This window comes from Saccharomycopsis crataegensis (assembly GCF_037102585.1).
Source record: "Saccharomycopsis crataegensis DNA, jcf7180000000073, whole genome shotgun sequence".
Lineage (NCBI taxonomy): Eukaryota > Fungi > Ascomycota > Saccharomycetes > Ascoideales > Saccharomycopsidaceae > Saccharomycopsis > Saccharomycopsis crataegensis.
Window position 1 is genome coordinate 118,786 of NW_027043820.1, and position 22,226 is coordinate 141,011.

Genomic DNA, 22,226 nt, shown 5'->3' on the forward strand with positions numbered 1-22,226 from the left:
TACTAGTGGAATTTGGTGGTTGATAAGATTACTGAAATATTTCTATTATTTTTCGCCAGTTTAAATTGGAATTTTGAGAAATACTCCACTAGATACAGTATGAAAATAAAAGAATTATAAATAGAACCAATCATCAAGTAAAAAATACCTTTAAAGGTCTGTGTGAAACTTCCTCTGAATTGATTTACAGATGTGATGCTGCTAGTCCCCACTACTAAGTGCACTCTGTTGACAGCATGGAAGAAGTTCACAATGATATAGAGATTCATTCGGTGTATATATACATAGCAATCACCATCAAATGGCCGCCCTCGCCATGTTGTTGTTGTTGTTGTTGTTGTTGTTGTTGTTGTTGTTGTTGTTGGCAAAGAGTCTTCTTCTTCTGTCCTTTCTGCCACACATCGGTATCCACGTGCCGTGTCACCTGACTAAGTTGCAACGGCTGGCGATGATCATCAAAATATCACCAAACCTTTCAAACCCCCCACAGAAAACTCCCCCCATATATATATTAGATAAATATAATAATGAGTGTCTGGGTGGAAACGACTCTCGGGAACCTCATAATAGACCTCGATGTCCAGGACGCGCCGTTGGAATGCCAAAATTTCCTCAAGCTATGTCAGTTGAAGTATTACAACTATGCGCCCTTCTTAAACCTCCAAAAGAACTTTGCGGTGGAGATTGGCGATCCAATGTATCCACTATCTAAAACAGGCTGCTCCATTTGGGGGTTCATAAATGATCAAGGGCAAATCGAGTATGATCCAAATAAGAAGACCCCCGTTAATCGTGCCAAACAGTACTTTGTCCCCAATAAGCAAAACAGCCATAAGGTCGTCGATCAAGTGGGGACTGTTGCACTAATAACCAATACCGACCAATCTAAAGCGAGTAGTAAATTATTAATCACTTTGGATGAGAATTTACATGGGTTACAGGATAGTGGTGCCGTGGTATTTGGTAAAGTTATTGATGGGTTTAGTACGTTAAATGCGATAAATGAGTCGTTCATCGATGATGCTAATAATCCATTGGTAGACATTAGGATCAAGAATACGTTTATCATTGCTGATCCGTATGTCACAGAGTTTCAACCACAATTTGAAGGTTATAAAGCACCAAAAACCACGGCTTTTCCCAAAAAATTGATTGCTCATGTACGATTACCAGAGAATCTTGAGAATAATATTGGTAACGATGATGAAGAGACGAATATTTCACGGTTTAAAGAAAACGAAGCAAAGTCACAGGCATTGACCCTTGAAATGATTGGTGATCTACCCCACGCCGACGTGAAGCCTTTGGAAACCATTTTGTTTGTTTGTAAATTGAACCCAATCACCCAAGAAGACGATTTGCAATTGATTTTCTCGAGGTTTGGGAAAATTAAATCATGTAATATTGTGAAAGATGGTATCACTGGCAAGTCATTACAATATGCCTTTATTGATTTCGAAGATAAAAAAAGTTGCGAGGCTGCTTATTTGAAAATGGATGGGATCATCATTGATGATCGAAGAATCCATGTTGATTTCAGTCAAAGTGTTTGGAATTATAAGAATGACAATAAAAAGGGTGGTCAAAGGGATGGAGATAATAGAAATGTTCGGCCAACATCTTCTTCTCAAAGACACCATCATCGTCGTCGTCAGGATCATGATGATCATCGAAGAGGTTATTATAGTAGAAGAGAGGATACCGGTAGAGAATCACATAGACATCATGATAGGTATTACGGTAATGAGTCTAAAGATAGGTATTACAGGAATGATTCAAGGGATAGGCATAGACAAGATAGGCATAGATACGACTCAGATGATAAGCATTACAGTAGAAAACGAAAATATCAGGATTATGATAAAGAGGATTCACGGGATAGTCATAGAAGACGCTAATCTAATATCGTTTGCCACCTACTCTCACCACGTCTTGTTTTTCTGTTCTATATTATAGTATGTAAATTTGAATATATATGTATGTAATTTTCGGTATCTAAAGTAAATCATAGCCCTTCTTTTGCTAAATCATCTGCGATGTTCAAATAAAAGTGAATGGCATCAAACCCACTTTTTCTATGTCTAATTGTCTCCCTCCAAAACCTTCTAATTGGGTTTCGCCAATTGATCAAATCTAGGTGATCAGCATCCTCAATGGTTCCCATATATTTACCCCATTTTGCCGAATTAATCGAAATCAACCCATCATTATCAATACCCCCTGAAGCATCTTTGACAATTTGCCACGTGAATCTATATATATTATTCCAACTAGGGAAAAATCTTGCTCCATAACTGAAATATTTCACGTTTCGATCATTTTCTACTTCCTTATTAAATTCTTTCATCTTTCTTGTCGTCAATTGATAAATGCTGGAGGGAACTAATGATAACCGAAGGTCATTCAATGATCGGAAGAAATCAGAATTAGTAAATAACTCTGAAGATCTCATCAAGTCAGTAACGTAGTCTGCCACCTCACTACCTCTATGAGGCGTGGAAATCGTAGTCAAGCTAACCACTTCGTAATTCTTTTGGGATTCGTTGATTTTCGATATCAAGTAGCGACAGTCTAAACCCCCCATGGAATGAGCAACCAAATTGACCTTGATTTTTGGAGATGGGCCATCATTCTGTAAATTGACTTCATCTATTCTTTGTTGCAGATGCAATTTATCTTTGATCTTTTGGTGTTTGGATAATCTGGCAATCTGCTTATTAATAAACTCATTCAACATACCTGCTCTGACCTCAATTGATCCCATGGGGGCCACTTTCGCAATCATCACCACCGAGCCATTGGCAATCAATGCCTTTTGAATACCGTTCCAGTATTCGAAATAAAGCCCAGATTCTGGCTGTTCTTGCAAAGAATCGACATCTAGTTCTTTATGGGTCACCATGTACTTCAAACGATTCAACGAAGGGATTAAAAACAATCGATCAAACCCTGAGAAACCATGACACAAAATAATCGGATACTTTGGAGCAATACGGTCTTCTCTTATTGGGGTTTCATCAATGAACAAATTGTCTTGGGCATTGATTTCCGAGATGGTTTTATAATGATAGTTAGGATTTGAATAATAAGGAAATTGAGGATCGATGCCGAACCTCGAGTGCAATATGTTGGATACTTTGTAGGTGACAAAGCTTGCGAGCATCAGCATATTCTCTGGAAGAATTAGGAAAAATTCTACTAGATTGGTGAGTGAGTGGACGATTGCCTGTTTTTTATTGTATATTATCTGTGATAAATGAGGGACTAGCTGATTATCGAATGATATGACAGGCTCTTTGCTCCTCACTCCACAAAAACCACTAGCAAATGTCAAAATATCATCAGCAACAAGGCGGAAAGAAAAATTGGAGGGAATTATGGCAAATGGATGGTTATTTTTTTTTTTTTATTATTATTATTGTATTTCCAGCCAATGGAGTGAGATCCGCAACTTTCTATATATATTGTGGATGTGAGCTTTTGTTTATTGTTTTTTTTTTTTTTTTTTTTTTTTTTTTTTTTTTTTTTTTTTTTTTTTTTTTTGTGTTGTTTTTGTGTAAAAATCCAGCTTTACGTTGCAACCATCATAAAAAAAACAAAAAGAAAAATAATCAATGCTTACAACATGATAATCAGATAATAATGAATAAAAAAAAAAAAGAGTTTCGTAGGCTCGTGTTTAAGTTAATATACAATCTTTATAATACAATCTTGTCCTCCTCCTTCTCACCAACCAAATCTCAATTGAGACGCAGTGAATACCGGTGGTTTCCAGGCCAATTTTCTGCCATCCAAGTAATGTCTGTTTTTCTTTTTGAGCTTATCATAATGTTTGATTGCTTCGTCCGTTAATACAATGATATGCTGACCTTTGTAGTATCTCAACATATTAAAGTTCTGCAACGTGTGGAGAATATCGGTAGTGGTCATTGCCGTTAGCGTGCTGATTTCATCAATGGTGATGCTTTTCTCTTGACGCTCCATCAAGAGAATAATAGTTGTGTCGTACCAATACGATCTATATGACAACAATCCCAAATCGGACAAAGGTTTTTCAGGAGATCCGACCTTGTTCTCCACTTTGGATAATTCGTACGAAAATTGGATCAATAATTTCCCAAACCCATTTCTTTGGTAACATGGTAATGTCAAAATACACGCAACGTTATAGTTCTCCATACTCTCCTTTTCTTTCGAGAAATACCCAACGACATGCTGACCAACTTCGTCTCTATAGGTCATGACATAAAACAAGAACGGGTCGACATCGTAATATAAAGTTTTATGATCCAAGAATAATTTAGATAACAAACACAAATTACGACACCAGGTCCGCTGCTTCTTACCATCGATCTCGAAAAAAGACACTTTTGAATCCCGATAAATCTCATTACCTGGCGGGTGTCTTAGGGTGCTTTTTTTTCTAAATCTTTCAAACTGCTTTTTAGACACAAAATATTGTAGAGAAAAATCACAAATGTACACTTCTTCGACTTCCGTCATTTCTATGGGATAAGGAGAGAAATACCAAGGCTCGACGATATGTTCACCAATCAATATCTTTGATAAATTCCGGACTTTTGCAACTTCCGAATGATTTTGGATCATTGACCCACTAGTTCGAAGTTTCTTGAGCTCATCTTCTCTGGTAACCTCATCCTCGTTTTTCAAACCTTGGACATCCAAGTTATCCAAATCCATAACATCGCTATTTTCTCCCCCGTGATGCTCTGACGATACATCTCTTTTACGCTTCTTTTTGTTGGTACTGCTGCTGCCGCTGCTACCACCCCCGGCAATGGCGGTCTTTTTGGAATGTTTTTTGTTCTTCTCGTCATTGGATTCTTCGAGATTCGGCCACGTTACTCCCTGTTTCAAATCTATCCGATCACCAGTGACCCATTCATCCAATCTCTTGTTGTAGTTTTTGAAATGAACGTAGAATTGCAACTTCTTCGCTAACATTTGTTTCGAGAGAATTTCGGCCTCGATATATTTTTCTTCTTTCCGTTCGAATACTTGGACTTTACACCCGACTATTAAGTCATTGGGGTCGGTAATCACCGTAGAAGAATCACCTTTGATCAATATTTGGAGCGATTGGTTCGCTATCTCGTTTGATGGCGGGTTTTTCTGAGGTTCCATCGTGCCGGATATTTTATGTGGAGGTCTGTTTTGTTGTTTTGTGATGGGTTAGCCTTGTTTCTTCTTCAAATAGGTTTATCGATAGATTATTATTATATCTCTTGTTTCTACGTTAGTGATGGTGATAGTGGGGGATTATCGATGTTGGCTCAGTTTCTGGTTTGTTTTCTGACGGCAAAAAAAAAAAAAAACAACCGCTGGCTTCGCGCACTCCGACGAAGGCGATGTGGTTTTTACTGATTGATAACCACTGTTGTTACTATTATTATGATATTATATATATATATATCGAATAAATTGGAAAATGGGATATATTACTCCGGTTAGAAGAATCTTGACCGCCCCCGACTTAGAAAAATGGAAGGAATCTCCAACTTACGACCTGGTGGTATCGTTCATCGAGACATTGGCTGAAGCGGTGAAGGGGAAGACCAACGATGCCGAATGTGAAGTATCATTGCCAGTATCCCAGGTATTGTTGGTGTTGGATGACGTGGAAAAAAGCATTGACAAGTTCCCTGTCATTCAGGATAAAAACACTTCGAGGTTCGGGAAAGTGGAGTTCAGAGACTTTTATGATGAAATAACCCAGATAAGCAAGGGCCTTTTATCATCACGAATCCCCAAGCTTCAATTGCATAATGATGGAAAGACTGACAATGATGAGAATAACGAGCATTGCAATAATGAACATTGTAATCATGATAATGATGATGATGATGATGATCCACTAACCGAAATATGCGTCTATTTTAACGAATCTTGGGGTAACCGAACCAGAATCGATTACGGTTCGGGTCACGAATTGAATTTCATGTGTTTTTTACTCTGTTTAGTGAAACTACATGTGCTTGATTTGGAAAAAGACGCTACGGCAATCATTTTGAAAATCTTCATCAAGTACATGAAAATCATGAGAAATTTGCAACAGAAATACTGGCTAGAACCCGCAGGGTCTCATGGGGTATGGGGGCTTGACGATTACCATTTCTTGCCGTTTTTATTCGGGGCGTCGCAATTATCCACCCATCCTCACCTAAAGCCAAAGTCTATCCACAATAAAGAGTACGTCGACATGTTCAAGGACAAGTACTTGTACTTCCATTGTATTTGGTTCATCAACAGCGTCAAGACCGCGTCTTTAAGATGGCATAGCCCGATGTTGGACGATATTTCCGGGGTCAGGACCTGGAGTAAAGTTGCCGAAGGGATGATAAAGATGTATAAAGCAGAAGTCCTCAATAAGTTGCCGATCATCCAGCATTTCTTCTTTGGGAAAATCTTGCCGGCTCCCGAAGGGGTTTCAAGACCACCGTCATCGACAACAACAACAGCAACAACCGCACATACCCATAATGGTGAAACAGTGGTAGATCCCGATAGTAATGAAGGGTTGCCGGGTCATGTGCACACTTGGGGTGATTGTTGTGGGATTAAGTTACCAAGTGCCATTGCTGCGCATCAATTGGAAGCGGCTAGCAAACCTATACCTTTTGACTAACTAAATATCAGTGTATTCGCTGCCTGGTTTTTCATGTATTCTTTTGTTATTATCTTGATTATTTTAACTGACAATTATATATATATATATATATATATATCTTCCACCACTGTGTATCTATTGAATAAAACACTGATGAAATGGTATGTCCATCCATTTGTACTATGTGCCCTGTCTAGTGTCTCTGCGTATGAAATTTTGATTCCACAAACGATCCAACCACCATTGAATATATATAATATTATATGTATATATGTTATGTATGAAATAGATTTTAAAAGATAATAGAGAAGGAAAAAACATGGAAAATCAAGATATCAAACCCGAAGAACCAATGGCTGTTCCAGAAGAAATTGTGCCACCACCCCCGCCAATGGTCCCTGAATCGATAGATAATTCTAAACCCATAGATGTCAAATCTGGTGCCCTTAATAGAATAATGGATGATCAACAAGATACCACCACTCTGAAAACCACTTCTCCTGCTCCACAATCTTTAGTCAACCACGAAACCTCGTCAACAACGCCATCCAAAGAACCAGAGGTCCCACAGTTGCCCGTGGGCGTCAAGCCAAGCCAAGTCATAGGTGGTGCACCATTCAGACAATGGTTGAATGAAGAAGTCACCCCGTATCTTTTAGAAGGCATGAGACAGATAGCCAATAATAAGCCCGAGGAACCATTAAAGTATTTGGCGGAATTTCTATTGAAAGAGAATGAGAAGAAGAAGAAGAAGAAGCAGCAAAAAGAATTGGAGGGATAATGATTATATACAGTGTAACGAATTATTCACCATCTCTTACAATTCACGATCTCCCCAATTGAGATTATAATTAAAAGACTAGAACAAACAAATCATATCCAATCATTTATCCATTATCATTAGCTCTTCATTTCTTTCTTTTTTTTATCCCCCAGGAAGTCAGAAAAAGTGCGCTACAGTTTAAAGAAGAAAAATCCAGACATCTCATTCCACAACAACAACAACAAAAAGAATAACAAAAAAAAAAAAAAAAAAGAGCAAAAATAAGCAAAATAAATAAATAAAAAAACTGTATACTATTAAAATCAATCATTTCATAATCTTTCAATTCATTTCTATCACCTATTGGGATCCCATTTAATCCACAAAGAAAAAAAAAAAAAAAAAGAAACTCTTGTTACAATTCTCAAAGCAAATAAGAGTTTGCAAGTTCAGCTTTACAACTATCACAATAAGAAAGCAACTCGGATGCACCAGGCAAAATACCATCAATGTCAAGCCTATTATCGCCTCCAAATATCACGGCTTCCGAAATTTTACCAGAGTTTTCCTGAGAGTCTAACACTTTTGCAATAATTTCTTCCTTGACAAAATCACATTGGTGATTCTCGTTCAATAACCAATTTTTCCATTCCCCGATGGCAATTTCCTTTTCTACTTTCTCCAACACTTTCAAATCAATCAATAATTCATTTCTTCTCACCCCGATTTCTTGTAAAGTGTTTTGCAACTTTTGCGCAGCTTGCAAAGACGCAATATTCCCGTACTGTTTGCGTAAGAAATGCTTTTGGAGGGAGCTTTTTTCGAAATTCAACACAAATGAATCGTTCTTGAATTCTTTGAAACATTTCGAGCTGGAATTAATTGACAATTCTTTGCCCTTTTCAATCATTTCCTCAATATCTTTCAAGTAAATTGCTCTTTGCATAAAACCGCCATTGTGATTCGAATATCCATTGAGTTTGCCATTCTGATGATTGTTGATGTTGTTAGACGCCATCTTGGTATAATCATTGATCATTTTTTCGGTACTCTTAGAAATCCAATAAGATACCCCTGCCTTACCGCTCAAATAAACATTGAAAATTGATGATATCATTAATAACAATATCAAGAACTTGTTCATGCTCAACGACATAAAAAATTTGTTGATTCCTCTGAAAATAAACGATGACACCAAATACAAGAAATTGAAGATTCTAATTGTGGTAACCTTCAAGAAGATCTTGGAGAATAATAAAAAGCCAAACTTGATGTTATCTTCATCAGCAATACTATAATCCTCGTTTAGATATTTCTCTTTATCTTCATCATTATCATGATGGATTTTCGTCCCCAATTGACCGTACAATTTGATAGTTTTGTTGGTTTTCCCATATGTCCCAATTTGTGCCACACTTTTCTGAATTTTGACCACGATTTTTCTGGCTTCGTCCTTGAATAAAGAGCCGTAAATATTGGATATCAAATAATTGGAAGGCGAAAGCCTGGAAAACAAAAACTTTGAATAAATTTTCAACTTACAATTCTCCGAGTCGATGGCTTGAATGATGATCCTTCCTCTCAGTTCGAACGGTGCTCCCAATGGTAGTTCTAAAGAACTTCTTTGGGTATTAATGTTATAATATTGATTATCCACCAATTCATCAATGGTTTGCACTTCGCTCATTTGACCCAAAACAATCCCATTATAAGTACTATCAATGAGAATTTTGTCCTTCAACAATGAGTTTTTACTGTTTGTCGATAGTTTGAAAAGAAGCTTCCGTTGAAGTTTGTTATTCTCTTTGGTGATTTTCCATGGCAATTGAACATACCCATCACTTTGGTTAGACACAATCAACGTGAAAACTTCTTTGAAAATCTTGGAATTATCACCAAACAACACATGGAATAATGCCTTGGCTGGCAAATTGATTTCGGCAGCACAAAGCAATCTATCATACTCATTGGAATAATCATTCTTAAATGTCTTAACATCAGCAACATTCTTGATGCTGTATAACGATGGAACAACCACTTCCTTGTCGGTAGTAGCTTTCGAATTAGGATCATCGTTATTCATCAAGATCCCCGGTTCCTTCAAAGCAATCCCATTTGGTGAAGGATTAACGGTCTCATTATTGATGGTTTTGCCTGAATCTTCAATCTCTCTTTCTGCTTCAAGGGCCTCCATTTTGCCGACCAACTCTTTGAAACCTAAAGGTTTAACCGCAGTCTTGTTGTTGATTAAAACCTCTAATTTTTTCTCAATCAATTTGGCGTCATCAAGGAAAATTTTTGCTCTCATATTTAAGCCATCAATAGCATATACTTTCAATATATCCCAATTCTTCTTATAATGGGTTTCAACCGACACCAAATCGTTCAAATCTTTCATCAATAACGATACAAACCCCATGCTGTTCATGTAGAAATAAATATTATCCATGGTGACGAAACATCTACCGGATAGCTCTTGTTTCAGGTTAGGCGACCAAATACATCTAAATGACAACAAACATCTTTCGTTTTTTTGTAAAGCGGTTTCAAAAATCGCCCGCATTTGAATATCATAATTGATCATGTTTTTCGGATAAAATGAAGGGTAAACTTTCCCGGCAAACTTATCAACGCTATCGACATCTAATTGAGACACCAATAGCCTCTGACTAGATGAGTCGTTATTACCTTTGGCTCTTGCTTCGGAACTGACCAAGTAATACATGCCCCAATTAACGGTGCCCCAAATATTTGCATTAATGGCATTAGGAATTGATGATGGTGAAAGAAATGTATTAGATATGATGGCTGCTTTTGTCAATCTGGTAGAGATAGGGGTGTTAAGAACTGGTTCTTGAAAAACCCCATCTTTTGAAAATTGGACGTCTGTGGAATTTTCTGGCACATAATCGGTGAACTCTGGGTTAGAGGACTTATTAAAAGAATTCATCAACTTTGATAAATTATTAGAGGTGATAATATTATTTGTGGAGCCGTTATTGAAAGCATTATTCCCGTTATTGGTGTTTTCAACTTTCCCACTGGTCATTTCAAAATCACAGGTAGTTGTGGCAGTTGATGCAAATTCACTCAATAATGGAGGGTATCTTGCAAATGCCGAAGACTCTTTTTTCTTCTTATCGACTTGTTCAATTGATCTCTTCTTTTCAGTGGCAAATACTTTCAACCAGTATTTCAACTCGTTCAAGGTTTCTGCTTGAAGAATAATTGTAGTATCGATGGTCTTTATTTCAAAACAAAATCTCCGGTCTTCATTAGGGGAGTATCTAACATTACATAATAACACCCCGATCTTGTCGGTTTCTTGAACAAAAGTCTTCGAAGGTGAAAGGTTCAATAACCCAAACATCCCATTCTTAACAAACGCCCATCTTCTAACCCAGATTTGTCTAGCTGGCTTCCCGACAGACGTCTTCATAAATAACCAACCATGCTTTTCATAAACCGGTTCCTTCAAGTCCAAAAGAGTGCCTGGATTAATTAAGATTGGGTTGTGATCATTCAAATCTCTAGATGGTGTAAATTGTTGGATCGCGCTTTCTTCAATTTGTTTTCTGGCAGTAAGCATATCCTTTGATAAAATCCTCAATGAAAAATCACACGCTTTGGCCCAAGATTTAATTTTTTCCAATTGGTTATACAAATACAAATTGTAAGGGTTACTGGCGGCCATAGACATATCAATATCTTTCCAAAAATTCGAAGCTACCGATACCAAAGTAGAATCCAACGATTTTTGAATATTTGATAACGCTATACAGAGCTCGAGAGAAATATGAATATATGATTTGCGGACTTCTGATAACTGAAAAGCGTCTTCTCTCAAAGCACTTGGCTCTTTGGTTTTTGATTGCGCAGAGTATCTAGATAAGTACAAGTCGTACTTGCTTTGCGACACTTCAAAACTCTTGCGGTATTCTTTGTAAGTTTTGATATCGTTCTTTGCCTGAGTCAACAATAACACCAATTCAGAGTCGTTGACCCGGAATAACTTGAGAGAATCCGACCATAAAGTGGATAACCCCTTCTTGGTGAATGTCAACGCTGACAATGTGTAATCTTGATCAATTATACCATCGTTTAAGAACCCGGGACTCAATTGATCGACAGAAATATGCAAGAAGTCTTTGAAATCATTGTAATATTGCGGGAACTTCTTGATGAACTTCAACAACCCATCAATCCACTGTTCACACTGCTCAATCAAATGGTTCAAATGGTTAACGTTTGCACGGAACGTCGGACTATCTAAAGCCGCTTCTTTGAAAGCGACGGAGATCAATTTCAACAATCGTGGCTGCTCAGGGTACGGAGACATTGGAGGAGAGCCCATTGACTGGTTTAGCGCCAGCTGGTCTGGGGCTTTTTCATGAGAAGACATTAATTATCTTGCTGTTTGACGACTGCTGAGATCTTACAACGACAGCAAAGATGCACAAGTACAGGAAAAAAAAAAAAATAAAAGCTTGGGTGTTTAAAAAAAATGCTCTCCGCCGCTGACTCAGCGTGCTGCCGTCTAATGACTAAGCGATATTTCCGCTACAACAATAATCGACGATTTCAGCACTATTATAATTGTAAAGCAATAAATAAAGCCTTCTAAAAATGAATAAATAAATAAATAAATAAAAATATCAACCTCTCAGTTATTTTGTGGGAAATATTGCTCGTGTAGCTTCTTTTGGGCAGTCCATTGCTTGACCAACTTCTTTTTCGCACTTTTGGTAACTTCCTCACCATTGACGTCCTTGGTAGGAATACCTTCAGCATCCCATTCAGAATACTTGGACTTATCCTGGAACATATCCTGAGGCTTCAAACTCGCCTTTTCTAATTTCTCCTTTTCCTGTTGTTCTTTCAATCTTTGTTGCTCTAACTTCTTCTTTTCCTTTTCTTTGATCTTTTGCAATTTCTCATTTCTTTGGTTAATCAATTGTTCTTGTTCTGCTTTATTCAAAATCTTCACGAGACCATTGCCCTCGGTTCTATCATCGATAGATATCCCCAAGTTGAGCAAATCTTCATCACGAATCTTATCAGATAAAGTCAACAAAACTTGGTTCTTAGATTCAATCCCATATTTACGGATTTCATCACGGATGTTGGAAATGGTCTTGGCAAATTGTAATTTAATTTCTTCGGACTCAGAACCACCAGAAGACCCTTCGGTTTCAGTTTTCCAACCCAAGGAGTCAGCTCTTGCATCAAAACCCAAGATCGACAAAATTTTGGTGATGTACTTTGCAATAACCACAACTGGTCTTATTCTCATATCACTGTTGTTAGCTATGTACAAATTGGTGGTATTGATCAATTCACTAATGACCTTGATAACTGTAGGTGTCGACAAGTTGTCACAGAAGGCCTCATGTACTTGATCTCTGGCAGTGTTCAAATCTTCCAACAATTTTTTCTCGCTTTCTCCGAATTTCTCACTAATGATTTCCCCATTGTTGATTCTATCATGAATGTCACTGTTGATGGATCTAACATTAAGAAAGAATTTATTGTATGTGTTTTCAATAGATTTCACTTGGTTCAACAAGGTGTCCTTGAAATCTAATTGATTGTTCCATGGAATCAACGCAAAACTCAAACGCAATTGCTTGGCGCTGTATTTTTCTAAAGCTTCTTGAATGGTGATAAAATTCTTCAAACTCTTGCTCATTTTTTGGCCTTCGATATGTAAATGGCCAGTATGCAAGAAATAATTCACCCATTGCTTATTGTCAAAGAATGCTTCAGATTGTGCCAATTCATTATCGTGATGAGGGAATGCCAAATCAATACCACCAGAATGGATATCCATTTGCTCGCCCAAAACATCGGAAGCCATGACAGAACATTCAATGTGCCATCCTGGTCTACCTTTACCCCAAGGAGACTCCCAAGCTGGTTCACCTGGCTTGGATGCTTTCCAAAGTGCGAAATCATTTGGTGACAACTTCCCACCGGCGTTGCTGGTCAATGAACCTTCACCTTCGGAAATCAACGACAAAGAACCTTTATTCCATGGTTGCAATTTGGCATAGCTGTGCTTATCGCTGGATTCAAACGCATTAGTGTTGAAGTAAACTGAACCATCAGCAGTCTTGTAAGCAAACCCGTTACTAATGATTTTTTCCACAAATTCAACAATTTCTGGAACGTACTCGGAGACTCTAGTTTTGATATCAGCTGGTAAAACATTTAATTGTTGCATGTCAATATCATATTGATTTTCCCAATAACTTGGCAAGCTCTTGAAAATTTCAGGGTCAACCACCGATGAACCCAACTCACGATCCAATTTTGGAACCACAATATCCTGAACGTTAGCCAAGAATTCTTCCACTGGAATGGTTTTCGCATATTTAATTGATTCCGTGGCTTTTTGTAAAGCTTTGTAATACATTGGGTATTTTGGGTTGATCGCAGCAAGTTCTTCGGTTTTGGAAGTCGCCAACCAGTTGTTTAATTCTTCAACACTATTCAAGTTGACATTTTTCTTGATGTATTCGACCAAAGATTCTTGGGTATATTTTACCAACTCATCGGTGACAGTCTTGTATTGTTTTTTAATTTTTTCTTCAAACAAATAGTTTTGTCTGGCTCTAATGATGATTTTGTCATCAATATCGGTAACGTTTTGCACAAATGTGACGTTATATCCAAAGTAATCTTGCAAAATTCTTCTATTGATATCAATAGTCACGTAGTTCCTGGCATGGCCCATATGACTTGAGTCGTAAACGGTAGGACCACAAGAGTACCATTTGATCTCATTTGGCTTGATCGACACAAATGGGTTCTTAGTTTTGGTCAATGAGTTGTACAACTTCAATTGAGGTTGCTCGGTCACCGGTGTTGGGGTGTGCCATTTTGGTTGGGTCACTTTTTTAGCTTCAACAGACATCTTCAATGAACAATATCTTCTAACTGCTGCTCTAGAAAGTATCATACACGGAATAAATGATGAATTGTCCTTATTCACAATGATTTTCTATGTTCTTTTCCTGGTACTCGTGCCTTTATATTACTGGTAAACTCTCTGTTGCACTTCTTATCCTAAAAGGGATATCAAATCGGAGAAATGTATAACGAGAGAATAATGAGTCAACAATATAACATACACAACAGTATGACATGATTGTATGACTGAAGTCGATGGAAGCAAAAAAAATTTCCCTGGGAAGCCACAGAAAAATGGGCACGCACGTGATGCGAGCTAAAAATCTCAAAAAGAACAAAAAAAAATGTGTCAAATTGGTGAGGGATCATCTCTATAGCCTTGGGAAATTACTATCAATTCAAAAGAAAAATATATTTTTCCCCTCAATCAGTCCTCTGGCAATGGTATCAGAACCCCCTGTATCGATCCAGAAAGAGATCAAGCCTTTTTTATCCCGAGCAAATGAGGTAGCAATAGCCAACCCTGCAATTGCCTATTTTTGTAAATTGTATTGTGCACAATTGATTCTTGATAAGAAATTACATCAAAATAGTGGTGAAATAACGGCTTTTGTCACGGGATTACTCGATGATATTGAAGAAATGAAATCTCTGGGGCTGCAAGACCTTCAAGAGCTCATCAGTGATGAATCAAAAGGATTAGAATATGTGAAGAACTTTGCGTTTTCGATATTTGAGAATTTGAACAATCAAATGGAAACCCACAATGTGACGAGATCCACAGCCACTGGGTTCATTGCCGTGTTGAACTTTTTACAGCTACTAAAACTTTGGGATCCACAGGATGAAGAATTGACAAAAGAAGTGGCGCATAGAATAAAGTACGCTAAATTCCATGCTGCTAGAATTTTGAAAGCTTTCAAAAATGGTGAAGATCCTAATGATTATGAACTTCCTAAACCAAAAAATAACAATGAAGATGAAGAAGCCATAGCCAAGTTGGAAGAGCAATTAAAAAATGAGAAGGTTGTGGGATCAGAAGAGGTTGACAAACATGATAGTTACGATGATAATAGCCGTGAAGATCATGTTGCTGTTGATAATGATGATGATGATGAAGAAGAAGAAGAAGAAGAAAGTAGTTCAATTAGATCAATGACACCTCCATTACTGGCAAACCAAACTATTAATGACAGTTCTAATGCTTCATTTATTGATAATGACCAAGCTTTGAAAGAAAGAGAAGCAAAGAAATTTTTGGCGCTTCAACAAGGCTTGCTGCATGCTATACCAAGACCAGCAAATGACTCCTTTGAACTAGAAATCAAACCAAAACCAGCACTTTCTTCTCGAAGCAGCTTATCAAGGGTTTCAAAGCCAGACGTTAAGACTATTATGGATGAAACTGAGTTGATTTCGAAAGCTCAAAAGCACGCCAAATATGCTATTTCAGCATTGAATTATGAAGACAAACCCACGGCAATTTTGGAGCTTAGGAAGGCTTTGGATCTTTTGGAGAATTGAGATTCATCTTTCTAGTCTACTTGCCTTTTCTTCTGTTCATTGAGTTATCTATTTAGTTATTTATCTTTACTTGTTTGTCTATGTACTTAGTTATCCATGTTCTTGGTTGGCTATCTGTCTATCCATATATCTATTATTTTTTTTTTTTGTTATGGTAGTGATCCATATGATAAGCTTTTTTTTTTTTTCAACTATTGCTTTTAGGTTCTCTTAGGTATTTGGGGGTTGGAATTATAATTCTTCTGCAAATTGAATAAACAGTAGGCCTACCGCCAATTTGTGAATTGTCTTTAATTCTATACGATCACATGGTATTTTGTAATAAGAAATCATATTTATAGTAGAAACAATACTCTCCAAAAATGACGTACAACTCCATTTGAAAATTTTTGTATATAGCTATTACAATAAGCTGTTGTATATATAGCCAGGGAATATATTGGTAACATTTAAGAGCTATTGTAACTATTATATATAAATAAATATTGCGGCCATTATATAAAGAGACATTGTAACTTCCAATAGAGTTTTTTTTTTTTTCTTTTTTTTTTTGGTGACTTTCATGGATTCTGATAACAATACGCCTTTCTTGTCTGTTCCCAGTACGTACAAGCGAATAGAGTAATAAAAAAGCCACATTCATTGTCAATTGAATTTGCCCCTGATAGCGAGGAGAATGATTTGCAACTAGATAATACCGAACATGTTAAGAAAAACAATATATTGCTGTAGTACCATTTCTGGTAACTTATGGATTAGAGTTCTTAGTACCTTGTTGTGATAATTATTATTATTGCCTTGATAATCATTTCGTATTTATTTTTGTTTTTTTAAATAGATGTCATGTCCCACGAAATTTTAGTTTTGAAATGTTAAGCTCAAGATCCTTGAATAACCAATCAGTAATTTGAAGTTTCTATGGATAGCTTGAACTGGGTTGGCCAATGATTTGGCATCTAATGACTATAGTTACATATAAGTTCTCGATACATTTCGAAATGTATCTCTATAGAGGGATCATCAATTAAAAGAAAAAAGAAACGTGTATCTCAAACGTTTTGTAAATTAGGGAGGTCACAGCCAAAAGATTGAGGAAGTAAGTAATTAAGGGCATCGAAATGGCTACCATGAGGATCTATTGCTATTGAATGAGGAAAGATCAAGGAGCAAAAACACCCACATTAGTGAGTATTGTTCAGGTCATGGGCAGGGATCTTGTTGGCAATAGAAGATAACAAGAACAGTGGATTTGCTATTGTAAGCTCAGGGGCGCTAAAAAATGATCTAGGATAGTTATATTATTACGTCCAATTTATGGATATATCTCCATAAAGGGCTTTGATCTAGGATTAGACATACCAAAGAGGAGTGGGTCGCCTCTAATTCCACGATCGGCATGCAAAAAAAAACAATCATGCGAACCACATATGGGCTATTTACATCGTAGGATTGTTACATTATTTGTTATTTCCTGTTCCTATTTTGATCTTCGGTAGCAGCAGTTGCTTTTACTATTTCAGGAATCTTTAACTGTCTTTATTAATTGCGAAGTGATCTACATCTATAAAGATTTCAACAACTTGTCGTTCGCTCGCTAAACCATGTCACCCATCTTTTTGGGTTGAATTGTCTGTTCATGGATAACAAACAAAAAAAGAAAAAAAGTTAAAACGATCTTAATTAAGACTTTTCCTTTTTGTTCTGTGCCTTAATAAACCGAGCAGTATCTTATCTTGCCACTAAACCTGTATTATTATCAACAGTCTTCTTTTTAAAGAAAACACCATGTTGAGGCAAACAGGCATGCAGGGGTTGTTTCGTTTAAACTTTTCCACGGTTGAAACTCAAATTGGGGAGTTTTTTTACTACAAACAATTCATTGCAATAATGTTTTTGATGTCCATCCTGTAGAGATTATCATAAAAGATTGTAACAACAATAACAACAATAACAACTAAAACACATACACACACACACACACACACACACACACACAGAGTCAAGGTGGATGAAATTTGTAGAGATTTTTGGATACCACGTAAATCATGTTACATCGACCTCATATTATTATAGCATGGGCAACTACGAGTTTTGTGACTAAAGATTGTCTTTGGAAACAAAAAAATATTATTTTTTTTCCAGAAGACATAAAACGGCGGTTTTCAGTTCTCGGCCTACCCAGGTTGTCACCAGGAAATTCAGGCAGAATTTTCCTGCATTTTTGGGTTTAAGTTGATCATCACCGATTGTTCAAATTTTCTCCCTCCTGCAAAAAAAAAAAAAAAAAAATTTTGGTCTTCTACCTGACAACCTTTGCTTCTTCTTTTTTTTTTTCTTCTTTTCTCTCCTCTTGCCAATAGAACTTAAAGTGATCTGAAACTTTATTGTGTGAATACCTGGAGAAGGGCAATATAGATTTTTACCCAATGCTTACATTTAGTAGACAAATTTTCTTTCTATAGTACAATTAATTGATTGAACAGTATAAACACAAAATTCAGTGAGCACAGCTAAAAAAACAAATTGCCTGAATATCAAATCTAAAAATTAAAAACAAACCCTGAACCAGCAGAAATAAACGAATAAGCTAACAAAAATAAAAAATTAATTTCTATGTCAAGAAATTGGGGTAAAAAAATAATGATGATGGGAAAAATAGAACCTTGGTTGTTTGTTGTAAGTACTGTTTGCACAGCTTCTATAATATAGTGAGTTATTAAATATTCTCATTTGAAGTAGAAAGAATAGTTTTCACGCATGTTTGGTGACTGTCTCTTAGAATTGCTTCTTCTGATTCCTTCATCTTCACCTTCTCCTCCAAAAAGACGCTTTCTTTCTCTGATAATGTCGACATTTTGGTTTGGCAATTTCTTGTTATAATCCAAAATCTTTGGCTGCAATGGAAACTTCATTGTTTGAACACCAGCATTACCATTTGGAGATTCGAAAAAATCTGAGCCATTAATACCGTTGCTGATCATCACTGGGCGATGGTGTTCGTTACTTGAGATGCCAACAGAAGGAGGTGGAGTGCTCACTTCAGATATGCTGCTGTCATCAGCACTTGAATAGAAGGAAACCGAGCTATTACTTCTACTAGAGAAGGCAGATGTGCAAGGAGAAGATGCAACAGAAACGAGAGAGCTCGACGAGATGTTGGCCATTGGGCTTGATGTGGAGATTGGTGTTAAATGTGGAGATGCCAAAGATGCTGGCACCACCATTGGACTGGACAAGAATTCGAGTGACAAGCTTGACAAGTCCTTGACCATGCAAATTGGGTTGACTTCAATACTCAACATGAAATTCGAAATCATCATTGGGAAATTGTTGAAATTGTTGAAAGATGGTAAGAAATCGCGAAGTTGGCACTTGCGAATGTTGGTTTTTGATTGGTTGTGCTTAGCCATATCCTTACTAATTGAATCAACGGTAGATGAAGGTTGGAGTTTGTTGAAAAGTAAGAAATCATTGAACGAAGAGATTAACCCGTCAATTTTTTGGAAAAGTTGATACTTGGTAGATCCATACTTGAACTTAAGTGACTTGGACTGGTTATTGATAAGAGAATCCAACATCAATACCGAGACTTTGCGGATGTTTCCCAATGAACTATGAGTGAAATGTTCGACAAAAGGAATGTTGTATTCGCCATTGGTATTGGTAGATGAAAGGTTTTTCTTAACCAAATCATACTTAAAAGAATCAATGTATGAACGATCCCCAAGAATGGTAGCTGCCATTAGCATACTGGCAATGGCCTTGGTGGAACTGCTGAAGAACATCATGTTACGTTCGTAGAGTGATAATTCCCCTAAAAGACTAGCTAAAGTCTCCATTTGTTTAGAAGGTTTGAAATTGGCGAAGCAGATTTCTAAGCAATCGTCGATGGTTGGATGATGGATATTCCAATCCAAGGTGGATAAGATATGAAGCTCAGTCTTCAAAACCAAGGCAATGTCGTAACTATTTCCGCAAGTAATCATGATTTCTTTTAAAGAGAACACTTTTGATTTATCATCGTGGATTTTTGAGGAGATCCAAAGACTGGTGAGGACAATCAATTGGTAATGGACCTTCTTTACGACCCTTTTTGAAAAGTATTGGTCCATGATTTGAATGGCAGTGTGCAAAGTCTTAGGATTCAAACTTAGTTGGAGATGTAAGTGGATAATGAAATCGAGTAAGTAAGGTCTTACGAACCATTTAAGCTCGGTTTGTAAGTCGATGAGAAGAGGGTCGACGATTTTGTTGCTTTTTTCGAGGGTAGCAAAATATTCGACAATATCAGCCTTATATGTTGCTTGGACGTCCTCGTTTAATCTATTCAGCAAATCATTTTGGGTCATTTTGGAAAAGCGAACAAAAAAATATAAGAAATAAAATTTCTTTGGTAACGGATTGAATGGGATGGGAATGAAAAAGGAGAGGCCACCGAAAAAGAGTGAATTAGCCAAGAGAGTGAAGCTATTAAAGGGTTGGAAGTGTTTGAACAATAATAGAAACCTTTTGATTAAAGTGGGTTACTTTATAATGGACATATATAACTTTTTCTTTTCTATTCCAATTCTCTCTCGCAATCGAAGGACATGACAGTATATATATAAAATAAGGGTTATTATATCTCTAGCAGTGTGCGCTGACGACCGACCGTCTGGCGTGCCATGCAATGCCATGCGTGTTCACCTTGCAGCTTGCCTGTTGCATGTTCTGTCTGTGTTAGCGATCGCGTCTCATGCGTGTTTCTCAAGCCATGCAGGAAGACATTCAAGCACACAGAACTGAAATTTTAAAAGTGCGTGCATACGCCTACAAACTGTCATCATTTGGGTGGGTTAGCTGCTGTTACAAGGGTTGTTGCATGGCAACTGGTTGCCAGGCTGAGGGGGGGTTTGCAGTTTGTGTTGTTGTTTTTTGTCCCACAGTAATAGCTGAGTGTTGTCTAAACGCGGGACATGAGATTGACAGTATAACATAATTTAATATCCCCATCACAGCGATGGATGTGAACGAAGGCAGCAAGAAGTGAAAAGGTGTCAAATAGCATAAATTGTGTAGCAGTACAGGCGCAAAGAATAGATAGTAAACAGGGTGGTTAGAGTTATCTTTCCATCCAAACATATTTAGGCGTGGTTACATATTTGGACGGGATGCTTCGCAACTTGCTCGGACAATCCAGACTAAGAGTATTTTTACAATTCAATTGAATTTGGGGGGTATTTTTAATCCAATATTCTCCAATCAGCAAACCAATCATTGAATAGAATTAAAGAAGAATTAACTTGTAGGAAGCAATTAATGCTGTTCAGAGGACAGATGACTCTTTTTGTTTCTTCGGTAGCGGAGTTGGTATTGTATTTTGTTTAATATTTGGTAGTTATTGCCATCATTTAATGTAGTAATATAATAATCCTAGAAACAGTCCAAGACATCTTATAGTTCTTTATTAGGACCTTTTTGTTTCCCCTGATCATCGGTTCTAAGCAATCAAAAGTATGGCTTGCAAAAAACAAAATAAAAAAAGAATGCACTAATGCCCATACTATTAAAAAGGAATTCCACAATAGTTAGATCGAAAATGTGAAATGCCTTAGAATTCTTACCTTAAGGTGTTGAGGATTACTCAAATAAATAGGATTTGGTTTTTCAATTCTTCAATATATTACTGTTATTTCTGTTTATGATCATCTCTCTCTCTCTCTTTCTCTCTCTCTCTCTCTCTCTCTCCCTGTCTCGCGCTCTCTCTTTTTATTTTTCCTGTCCATGTACATGATTTTCGCACATGTACAGTGACATAATATTGATTTTCTGTTTTCATATTGGATTCTTCTAAAATTGGCTGACATGGATCCCGAATTCAAAATCATACCTTGAAAGATGCTCGCTATTGTTTCCAATTTTCTCAATTCTTCTCAATTCATCCCTCTTTCACGATCATTGCTCAGCTTGAAATGGTTACGGAGGTGTGATTAGAAAATTGCTAATAATGCAAAGGACATTACTCCCAATTAAACGGCAGCATAAATCAATTTGAGAGATCGTCTACTATCATATCGATATTTTTCATTTAAAAAAAAAAAAAAAAAAATTTACATCTATTGGAAATATATGATATGGTATGTTATCTTTGTAAGTTATTCTCTTTATGATTTCAAATATATAAAAATATAGTAGGAACATTATCAAGGATAATTCAAACCGTAAAAGCATACATGCCTTCCACATGTGGCTGCTGCTTATTTTTCTTCTTAGCCATATTTTTCAATCCCAAAATGATTTCTAGAAAATTTCCCCGCAACAGAAACGCTCGAATTATCAAAAATAAATTTCACATGTCTGTCTTACATTTAATGAGGTTGACATAATTCTATGCTGATTAACACACAGCAGACTAATGAA

The 22,226-nt window shown here is 36.8% G+C and overlaps 9 protein-coding genes across 9 annotated transcripts; 4 read left to right on the plus strand and 5 right to left on the minus strand. All coding sequences in view use genetic code 12, as the record gives it.

The window, feature by feature from the left end:
• Positions 1-527: 527 nt before the first annotated feature.
• DASC09_009230 (PPIL4 family peptidylprolyl isomerase) lies at positions 528-1,898 on the plus strand (the record flags this gene model as incomplete). The annotated part of the gene is made up of 1 exon (XM_064994526.1): positions 528-1,898. One exon carries the CDS (start codon positions 528-530, stop codon positions 1,896-1,898), a length of 1,371 nt encoding a protein of 456 aa, XP_064850598.1.
• A 107-nt stretch (positions 1,899-2,005) lies between these two features.
• Positions 2,006-3,169, minus strand: TGL2 (triglyceride lipase; the record flags this gene model as incomplete). Its single annotated transcript, XM_064994527.1, has 1 exon — positions 2,006-3,169. One exon carries the CDS (start codon positions 3,167-3,169, stop codon positions 2,006-2,008), a length of 1,164 nt encoding a protein of 387 aa, XP_064850599.1.
• Positions 3,170-3,726: 557 nt separating this feature from the next.
• On the minus strand, positions 3,727-5,145 carry ESA1 (NuA4 histone acetyltransferase complex catalytic subunit ESA1; the record flags this gene model as incomplete). Its single annotated transcript, XM_064994528.1, has 1 exon — positions 3,727-5,145. The coding sequence occupies one exon, from the start codon at positions 5,143-5,145 to the stop codon at positions 3,727-3,729; it is 1,419 nt and encodes a 472-aa protein (XP_064850600.1).
• Positions 5,146-5,449: 304 nt separating this feature from the next.
• On the plus strand, positions 5,450-6,646 carry RRD2 (peptidylprolyl isomerase RRD2; the record flags this gene model as incomplete). Its single annotated transcript, XM_064994529.1, has 1 exon — positions 5,450-6,646. One exon carries the CDS (start codon positions 5,450-5,452, stop codon positions 6,644-6,646), a length of 1,197 nt encoding a protein of 398 aa, XP_064850601.1.
• Positions 6,647-6,947: 301 nt separating this feature from the next.
• On the plus strand, positions 6,948-7,409 carry SDC1 (Sdc1p; the record flags this gene model as incomplete). Its single annotated transcript, XM_064994530.1, has 1 exon — positions 6,948-7,409. The coding sequence occupies one exon, from the start codon at positions 6,948-6,950 to the stop codon at positions 7,407-7,409; it is 462 nt and encodes a 153-aa protein (XP_064850602.1).
• Positions 7,410-7,815: 406 nt separating this feature from the next.
• DASC09_009280 (Sip3 protein) lies at positions 7,816-11,793 on the minus strand (the record flags this gene model as incomplete). The annotated part of the gene is made up of 1 exon (XM_064994531.1): positions 7,816-11,793. The coding sequence occupies one exon, from the start codon at positions 11,791-11,793 to the stop codon at positions 7,816-7,818; it is 3,978 nt and encodes a 1,325-aa protein (XP_064850603.1).
• A 261-nt stretch (positions 11,794-12,054) lies between these two features.
• CRS1 (cysteine--tRNA ligase) lies at positions 12,055-14,307 on the minus strand (the record flags this gene model as incomplete). Its single annotated transcript, XM_064994532.1, has 1 exon — positions 12,055-14,307. One exon carries the CDS (start codon positions 14,305-14,307, stop codon positions 12,055-12,057), a length of 2,253 nt encoding a protein of 750 aa, XP_064850604.1.
• A 437-nt stretch (positions 14,308-14,744) lies between these two features.
• On the plus strand, positions 14,745-15,827 carry DASC09_009300 (VTA1 family vacuolar protein sorting-associated protein; the record flags this gene model as incomplete). Its single annotated transcript, XM_064994533.1, has 1 exon — positions 14,745-15,827. The coding sequence occupies one exon, from the start codon at positions 14,745-14,747 to the stop codon at positions 15,825-15,827; it is 1,083 nt and encodes a 360-aa protein (XP_064850605.1).
• A 2,726-nt stretch (positions 15,828-18,553) lies between these two features.
• DASC09_009310 (G1/S-specific cyclin) lies at positions 18,554-20,176 on the minus strand (the record flags this gene model as incomplete). The annotated part of the gene is made up of 1 exon (XM_064994534.1): positions 18,554-20,176. The coding sequence occupies one exon, from the start codon at positions 20,174-20,176 to the stop codon at positions 18,554-18,556; it is 1,623 nt and encodes a 540-aa protein (XP_064850606.1).
• Between the last annotated feature and the right edge of the window lie 2,050 nt (positions 20,177-22,226).